General features: G+C 39.3%; 1 protein-coding gene across 3 annotated transcripts; it reads right to left on the bottom strand.

Annotated features, from left to right (window-relative positions):
* Window positions 1-279: 279 nt before the first annotated feature.
* LOC121783868 (endoplasmic reticulum oxidoreductin-1-like) lies at window positions 280-5,072 on the bottom strand. Of its 3 annotated transcripts, none has more exons than XM_042182046.1 (10): window positions 4,938-5,072; window positions 4,479-4,729; window positions 3,727-3,858; window positions 3,088-3,346; window positions 2,755-2,865; window positions 1,921-2,039; window positions 1,646-1,750; window positions 1,345-1,547; window positions 937-1,060; window positions 280-826 (listed from the first exon to the last, which is right to left on the bottom strand). In XM_042182046.1, the coding sequence occupies exons 2-10, from the start codon at window positions 4,650-4,652 to the stop codon at window positions 638-640; spliced, it is 1,416 nt and encodes a 471-aa protein (XP_042037980.1). In that variant the 5' UTR covers window positions 4,653-4,729; window positions 4,938-5,072; the 3' UTR covers window positions 280-637. The 3 variants fall into 3 exon arrangements, with proteins under 3 accessions (XP_042037980.1, XP_042037981.1, XP_042037979.1); XM_042182047.1 differs by having other exon boundaries at window positions 4,479-4,645; window positions 4,938-5,053; XM_042182045.1 differs by lacking the exon at window positions 4,938-5,072 and having other exon boundaries at window positions 4,479-4,924.
* Between the last annotated feature and the right edge of the window lie 3,911 nt (window positions 5,073-8,983).

Genomic DNA, 8,983 nt, shown 5'->3' with positions numbered 1-8,983 from the left:
GTTTCACTTAAACTGCCACTTTATCACCAAATACTATACTCCCTCCGTCCCACTCATGGCCACATTCTTGAGTGACACGTGATTTTAGGAAGTGTTGTTAGGTGAAATAAGTAGATAAGATAAAGATAGTTGAATATTTTAATGAGGAGAGAAGAGGTTATTTCCAAAATTTGAAAGTGGTCATCTTAATTGGGACAAACAAAAAAGGAAAGGTGACCATCTTGAATGGGACGGAGGGAGTATATTCGAGCACGCAAATCTAATAAAGGAATAAGTCACTGAAAATGGTAAACACAATTTGCTTCTACCAAGGGTTTTTAATTGCTGGCTACTCTGCTCATTACAAAACATACTATTCTTCCGAAGCCTCCCCAATTTGGGACAACAAAACACTAAAAAACAAGAAATATGATTGCTAGTAAAAATGTTTTTTAGGTTGTAAAAAAGTTACAGCCTCGTCTCTGATAGCTAGTCATTTTTAATAAGATGGCTCAACGACAGCGGCTCGGTCCGTATTATGTATAAATGCTCGATAACGGCTTCCAAAATTCATACAAACTATGCCCAGCTACAGTGGAAGGATCATCCTGGGGGGAAACAAGTCCAGTTCAGACATAAACATATCATCCGAAGGTACTTACCGAATCCTTCCTACTGCCAGCCGTGCTCTTTCTAGTAAACTAATTTCTTGCACTGCAGGCTCTGATGTAAACTCCTCCACAGTCTTTTCAACTGAAGGACCGATTTCATTGACAAGTTTAACAGATTCTGCGAGTCGATGAAGAAGGTTCACTAAAGCAATCACTTCATTTCTTTGCAGTTGCAGCTGCAAGACAGATCCAATCAGCATTAATTCTCGAAAAATGTTTCACCTAGCAAGATACATGAGACGATCTTGAATAACATATATATGTCTCTAAGTTGTATTAAACTTACTGGTTTGTTTGGATGATTTTTACTATCAACGGAGAAAAGAATTTTCAGGGCAGTTCCAAGACCTAGGATCTGAAGTTTACCCCAAAGACGACATTTCTCGCATCCAACACAATCCATCAGACCACTAAAACATACACAATAATTGCAGCAAGTTAGCATAAAAAATCGAGTATGCACGGTAACAACCACAAAAGTAGATATGATGGAAAATGAGTTGCCAAGACTGATTAGGTTCAAAACAAGTAAACAAATTGCTGATTCATCTGGTTCTAGTCGCATCAGGTTCAAAACTGATCCATCACTAAAAGTACAAATTGCTGAATTTTGCGGAAACAAGACTTGCAATAGAGTTTGATTCGCATAAGGTGATTAGGCACAGGCTACTCGACAAGTAACGTTGTTACAAACCTGATGTTCCTGAAGTTCTTTTGAATCTCAAGCTTCAACTCCGGCCCACTTTGTCCTTGCCACAATTTAGCTTCATCAAATGGAAGTGGACATGCAGCCTGTAGTTTTGGGTTGTACAGTAGCTGGCGCATTAAAGACTGTGCTTTCAGGTCCTCCTCAAGATTACCAGTACTGTATTCAGCCTGCTCCAAGTAATTTGCAGCCTGCATCACGTGAAGCCAGACGAAACACAAAAAATGTGTCAATACAAACCAGTATATCTTACACCTTATTAATCGAGATGATATTGTGAAAGGCTTACTTTTGTCACAGCTCGGAGAACAAACATGAAAGTGAAGTATAAATTTCTCACACGATCAGGATACCTCAAAACACGATCATACATCAGCTCCAAATTTCTACCCCACTGGAATAGCAATGAATTTATTAGGTTTCTAGTCTGTGCTGGTTTTCATGAAAAAGGCTGTTCGTATAACTATGTAATACTATCAGAAGAATTTGAATCTTTGAAGAAAACCATGTAAAATGTGATTCACAATAAGAATACAAGAATAAAGGAGAAGACAGAACTCTAACCAGATTTCTAGCTTCATCGAGCAGATACTCAGCAGCAATATGAATTGAAATTGAGGAGTGAAGGCCAGAAATTAGCTTGTATAAAACTTTTTTCTCCTGACAAATCTCTCCTGATTGATCTGGAAAACATAAAAGAAATAAAGTGGTTCAGACGACCTTCAAATTGCCAAATATACAGCATCATAAAAAGTATAATGCTCTTCTCAAATTAATAAATATATGACTAGGAGTATTTATGTATTGATTTTTTTTTAAAGAGGATCAATAATGGTTTTCCATCTACCCCATGATGACTCGAACCCCCGACCTAATGGATGGAGGAGAAGCATATTACCATCGTCTATTTATTTATTGAAAAACTTATAGATAAATTATTTTGCAAAACAAGAAAAGTGGAAAATTTACTATTGAAATTCACATCAAGCAGCTCATAGTTATTCTATCTGCTGAAAAAGGAAAAATAAATGAAGAATGACTAAGAAATAAAGTTATGCTGTAGGCATGTATGTTATATGTCTATCAAAGTCTCTAATCAAATATGTAATCAGGAATGACTGATGAGGAAAAATATTTAACATGCTGATCCATGCTAACACACGGCCCAACTCAGAAAACTATAACTTTCTGCTGGAGACATTGGTAACTTCTCAATGAGACAAACAACATAGATGGACTGCAATGAGTTTGAAACATCTGGGAAGAAACAGTGATAGTAGGCATTAACATCTACGTTGCAAAATATAGAAGGCACATAAGGACTTCTATCACAAGATTTAAATCTTGCAACATCAATTTCCTAAAGTAAATAGCATCCCATTGCAGTAAGAAACTGACATTTTGGACAGTTTTCTGAGTATATAGCATCCCATATTCTTCTAGCTGAAGGTCCAGTATAGCCAGTATACCTCTCGGGATTCAGTTGCAGATTAACGTATGTCATCCCACCTGCAAGTCAGAGAACATCAATCAGGGCACGGATCATTCTTATACAAATATCAAAACAATTATTGAATGAGGATAAGACATCTGCATATGGAATAATACAAGTATAATCAGTGCAAACAGAATAATAATTTCCAGTCAAGAAAAAGAATTAATACAACCACATGTTTCACTGGGCAAATAAAGTGCAATATGCAGATAAAAAATAAAGTTGCAAGTAATTACTGTTATCAGTCTCGTCATCAAGGGTCCATGGATTATCAACTTCTATCCAGCCTCTAAAGGCCTTAGAATCCAGAGTACGGTCAACGGCTGCCTGTGGCTTCCCCTCTTGGCATTTTAGGTCATCAGATGACAAACCATACTGAATCGGTCGCTTGAAAAGTTCTGGAAATTCATTTTCTGGACATTCACATACACTGCAATCACGCAACTTGCACATACCATCATCAAGCCAAAAGGGGCAGTCGCACCACAACTTAACCTGTCATGTTTTAACAAGTATTAAACGGATCCCTTATTATGGATGACAACCCAAACAAAAGTGATATGTTATACTCCCTCCGTCCCACGTTACTTGAGGCGTTTCTTTTCGGCACGGGATTTAAATAAAGTAGAGGAGAGAATAAAGTAGAGGAGAGAATAAAGTAAGAGAAAGAAGAGAGAGTAAAGTAAAAAAAAGAGTAAAGTAGGTCAGATTAGATGTTTTGTTTTTAGCCAAAAATAGAAATGACTCAAGTAACTTGGGACAACCCAAAAAGGAATACGACTCAAGTAACTTGGGACGGAGGGAGTATTTACATTCAATTATTGGAGTCCTAACAAGATCTAACCCAAACAAGTTCGTTTAGATTAATAGCTAACCTTAAAGTATCGAAAAAATGGAGTCCTAACAAGATCTTGTAGTAAAGGGTGCAGTACACCCTCATTAAGACTATCCACCGTCTCATAATCACAACAGCAGTCCTCAACAATACCAGTATACTTTCGAGCATCCTGCATAATTAGCAAGTAAAAGAATGAAGACTTAGTCCTCCTTGATCCAGCAATTGTGTACATGAATGTCCTCTGCCTACATGATTATAGATAAACATGAGCATGTAATGCAGTATGCAGCCAACCAATTATGCATCCTGCATAATGCAGTATACATGATATAAGGATATGTCGATATTTCATAAAGTTAATTTGCAGAAAAAATACCGATCGCATAATTGGATCGCAAAAGCATGGTACAGACAACAAATATCATGATTGATAGTACAAATAGTGCAAACAGCTCACGACTACTTAACACTAGAATCAAGATTTATACTGCTCAATTATTCAAGATTGGCAGAAAATGTTTTACGATAGACAATATCAGAAGAAATTAAAGATAGTGGCAGAAAGATTTCTCCATGAAAAATCAATTTAAGGAATTGAATAAATCATGTTCAATTGTATAAACAAGATTTCCCCATTTCTTCAGTTGCAATCTTTCGCAGTGGATTACTCTATCCATCACTCCCAACCATTTCACAGATTTCCACCTCGAAAATTCCGTCACACACAATTCCCCATTCCACCATTTCAGATATAAACAAGAAAGGGCTGAAGAGGAGAACGAAAAGAACCAGAGAACAATGGCAAGACTTGTGAATTTGAGAGTGATTGTACGTCATAGCAATGGCCACCACCACCACCAAAGCTGCCCCAATTGCTGCCAATTTCCTCATTCCACCTTTCCCCTCTTTCGATTTTTTCAAGTGTTTCTTCTTACCAACACCAACAGCTTTAGCTTCTGCCATCGAAGTTCCAATAAGCACAATAATTACACGCGAATTTACAGATACGTAAAATTTCCACGCGGCTAAAATACAAAACCCTGGGAAATTCCACAAAATCCACCACGAAAGAAAGGGGTCAGAAAATAAAAGAAGCAATTTTGGAGAGAATATATATATAGATATGATAGGATTCGGGATTCATATGTGGAATCCGATCGCACAAATTTGCTGGGTTTTTTTAGTTGCGGGAGTCAATAGCAGAACAAGGAATTGAAAACTTTAACGGTTTTTTTAGGGAACCCCCACCTTCTGCGGCGGCGCGTGTCCTACAATCAAAGGAGAGTACGGAATGTGGCTAGTTCTTGTGGCGCGTGGTTCGTTTTGGTGGGGATTCACGCGAGAGGCAACGCCGACTTGTGAAGGGCTAACGGAGTGATTAAGATTCATTAACGCGGCAAATATTACTACCAAACGTGACGCCGTTGCAGCCAATAAGAACTCTCCATTTTGTCACGTAGACTTTGTTTTAATGAATCTCTATATTTATTACGGTCTATTATATAATTTAGGAGCAGTCTCATAGTAAATATTTAATCCTATTTTTATTATAATTAATAACATATTTTTGCTAACTTATTTTTCTTGTATTTTATACTTCTATTATGTCTTTTTTATCCGTCCACCAATAATATTTTTACTACTTTTGATAATTGACTCAACGTTCCACGAACTTTATCTCATATGTGATCAATTGCTAACTACAACTAATTTAACACCATAAGATTTAAAAGATCTAATGGTCTATAAATTGCCACATGTAAATTCGTTTTTTATTTTTTTAATATTAAAAACTCTAAATTTAGGGTTTCAGATCAAAATGTCAACACAATGAATAGAATATATCAACACCATGTTTTGCATATGTCAACACAGTTTCATATTAACAATTTACATGTATTAAGTTGACATATTTTGTTAGTTATATTGACATTATCTGCTTGACAAAAAATACGAAAATTTTAAAAAAAATCAGATTTTGATCTCGAAACATATACAATTGAGATCTCATTGGAATCCTTATTAAATTATCTTTAATTTGATATATGTTGTGTGAAAAAATAATTTAAATTGAGATAGTTATAATCATTTAAAGTTTATGGATATTTTTCAAAAGTTAGTTACAACTAATTTGTTGTAAATTGACTTTAATACCCTTATTGATATTTTTATTGATCGTATTGACATTTTAGGGCTGATGATCTAGGTCCTTGATTTAAATATCAAATGGCTATTATTTAATTATAGTTAGCAATTAAGTATTGAGTTAGCAATATAACTGATAAGGCTCATTTCATGCATCGGTTTAAGGGTAAAATGTATGCTACTTGATTGGTTTATCGCGCAAAACAAGTGTTAAATGTGTAGAAATGTCACTTGACCAAGGCAGCAAGGCCGAACTGATCAAGCAAGTACAAAAGGCAATAAAAGGCCAAGAATCAGGGGAGTTGATCAAGGGGAGTGATCAAGCAGTTAGGCGGGGACCACTGGCTTCTAAAAGAAGAACACGTGAGGAAATGAGCTGGATATGGCGCACCATTCTGTTATCAAGGACGACGTTCTAAAAGGGGACACGTGCTAGCTTATGAGAAGCAAGGACGGAGCTGAGTCAGGAATCTGTTACTTAAAAGCATCGTCGTTCTAGAAGGAAGGGCACGTAGCAATCAATGAGTCGCTCATTCTCAGCATGAGCGAATATTCCCTGTCAAGATCGTTATCCAGCTGAAGGCCGAATCGAGCTTATAAATAGAGGGTGTGCCATCACAAAGAAGAGGGGGAACACTTTACTTTCCGTCTAGTTTAGCTTAGCTTAGTTATCTAGCGTAGTTCAGCTCTCTAGCTTAGTTTAGTTTAGTTCTCTAGCTTAGCTTAGATAGCTTAGTTAAAAGGGCGACCGAAGGGAGCGCTGCAGAATACTCATTTCTGTTAGCGTTATCTTAAGTTTCCCGCTGAGATTTTTCTCAGTTCTTACCGCTTTCTTAGCTTCTGAAGTGTTAGCTTAGTTTAAATTTCACGCTATACTCAGTTTTTAGTTTAATCAAAGTTATTTTCGTTTACATTCTCGCATTTACTTTTCTATTGTTAACTGCAATTCACTTGACCCAGTAGTTAAAGTTCCATTGATCAAGCTAGCTATTTAAATTCTGCCTAGAGTAAAGACAATAGTTAAAAACTCCCAAGTTAAAGCGTGGCAGCAGCCAACCCCCTTGTTTACTACTCACACACTCGACACACCAACTTCTCTGTGGGATCTACCCCGAACTTGCCGCTTTACTGTTAAAGTTGTGCAAAATTGGAAGTTTATAAATTACTTTGACAAGGAAGAAAGAGCGAGAGCAAGACTGCAGTGATTAAGTGGCAACGACAATTTGCTAACTGATCCGACCGTTTCGGTTATCATTCCATAAAACTTGATCCGCATTCTAATCGCGTTTTCGCCTCTTTCCAAGCCCCGCCAAAATGGCGCCGTTGCCGGGGAAGCATATTGTTATTTTATGTTTGTGTGTAGTGCGTAGGAGTAAATAGTTTTATTTCTTTCTTTTCTCATTTCTTTTTCCTGCTGTTGATGAGAAGGTACCACTAAAGCGATTACTTGAATCATCCCTTTATATACAGAAGAACTAACACTCAATGGAGAATCCAGGAAGCCGGCGTCTCGTTACAGAGCCGCACAAGCAGCAGCAGCCACCGAGCAGAACACAAACCCACCACCACCTGAACAAGCAGAAGTAAAAATGGCCCTTGTCCCTGACGACTCGGGAATCGGCTCTCTACACGCTCATCATGAGAGAGAGCCCACACATGTCATCGCCGCTACTCCTGGTATGTGGACAATCGCAATCAAATCAGGAGTACTGGCCGTTTTGTCCCACTTCTACGACCTTTCGAAAGAGTGTCCGTATGCTTTTCTGAAGGAATTCTGCCGATACTGTGATATTCAGCCCGTGCCAGCTGGATCCACATCCGAAGATTACAGGCTTAAAGCTATTCCCTTCGTTTTGAAGGGGGACGCGGGTGTCTGGCTGTCTAGGCTGCCAGAAGGATCCATCAGGACTTGGGCCGAATTTCGCATGATATTCCTCGATCGTTTTTTTCCAGCATCAAAGACGAGTGCCCTCAAACGGGAGATTACCGAAGCCAGACAGGAGTACGATGAGCCCCTCGATCAATACTGGGACAGATTCCAAGGGCTGCTTCAAGCATGCCCTAACCACAAGCTGGGGGAGCGGGAGATCTACTCGATATTCTATAGCGGACTTACGGTGGACAGCAAAAACGACCTTAACCTCGCAGCTCAAGGGGATTTTTCGAGAACCCCGTTTAGCCAAGCCAAAAATATACTGGAGAGGCTGATCGAGGCTAAGCGGTCGTATGAGGCATCTCGAGGCCAGTATAGAAGAGGGGCAGTGTACGTGGCTGAGGCACATAACGATGAAAAATTGGAGCCTAGATTTGAGCAGATGGAGAAGAAGCTGCTGGAGGCAGTAGAAAAGGCCAGACCACCTCCACCACCGGCACCAAAGGAAACGCAGTATGTGCCGCAACCATCCCCACCACCGGAGCACCACTACTACTATTGCGAGTTCCCTCCCGAAGTCGAACCACAAGCTCAGGTGAATGCCGTCGGCCACTGGAACTCGAATGGTAACTGGATCCAGGGAAAACAAAGAGACGCTCCATGGAGGGACCATCCTAACTTTAAGTTGAGTGACCAGAGCCAAGGCCAGCCACCTCAGTCATCTACACAGCAGACACAGCCTTCTGAAGGACAGCCAAGTTGGTCAGCACGCATTCAAGAAAAGTCGTCAACAAGACGAAAATTGGGGGTACCAGTATCAGGGCCCTCAGTCAAGCAACCAGGGGAGGCAACCAAATAATCCAGTGATAAATTATGCCCCGCCATACCAGAGAGGAAACCAGCAAGAGTGATAAGTCGTATTCTAGGCCTTGGTTACTGGTCAGTATAATGTGCATAATTGGAATATATCTGCAAAACAGTTGCTAAAGTGTGCAGGGAGAGTGTTCTAGCCAGTATGGGAATGTTCGGATAATTCAGGTGAAAAGGCGCCAGAAGGGTGCAATATTGACCAGGATGCATGCCAAGAAGGCTCGAGATGAAGAAGAAGGATAGACGGGAAAATCAGCCGCAAGCAAGGGGCAAAAGAGTCATTTCATGAAGAGAGTCTACCCTAAAAATCAAGGGAGGTCTCACTATAAAAGGAAGCCACTTGGAGAGAGAATCAGAATCAATTAGTTCATCAACTCCTACGCTTAGTTAGCAATCTCTCTTCGGC

Source organism: Salvia splendens, chromosome 21 (assembly GCF_004379255.2).
Source record: "Salvia splendens isolate huo1 chromosome 21, SspV2, whole genome shotgun sequence".
NCBI lineage: Eukaryota > Viridiplantae > Streptophyta > Magnoliopsida > Lamiales > Lamiaceae > Salvia > Salvia splendens.
Note: the sequence above shows the minus strand (reverse complement) of the source record. Positions and strands in the feature narration are given on the sequence as shown.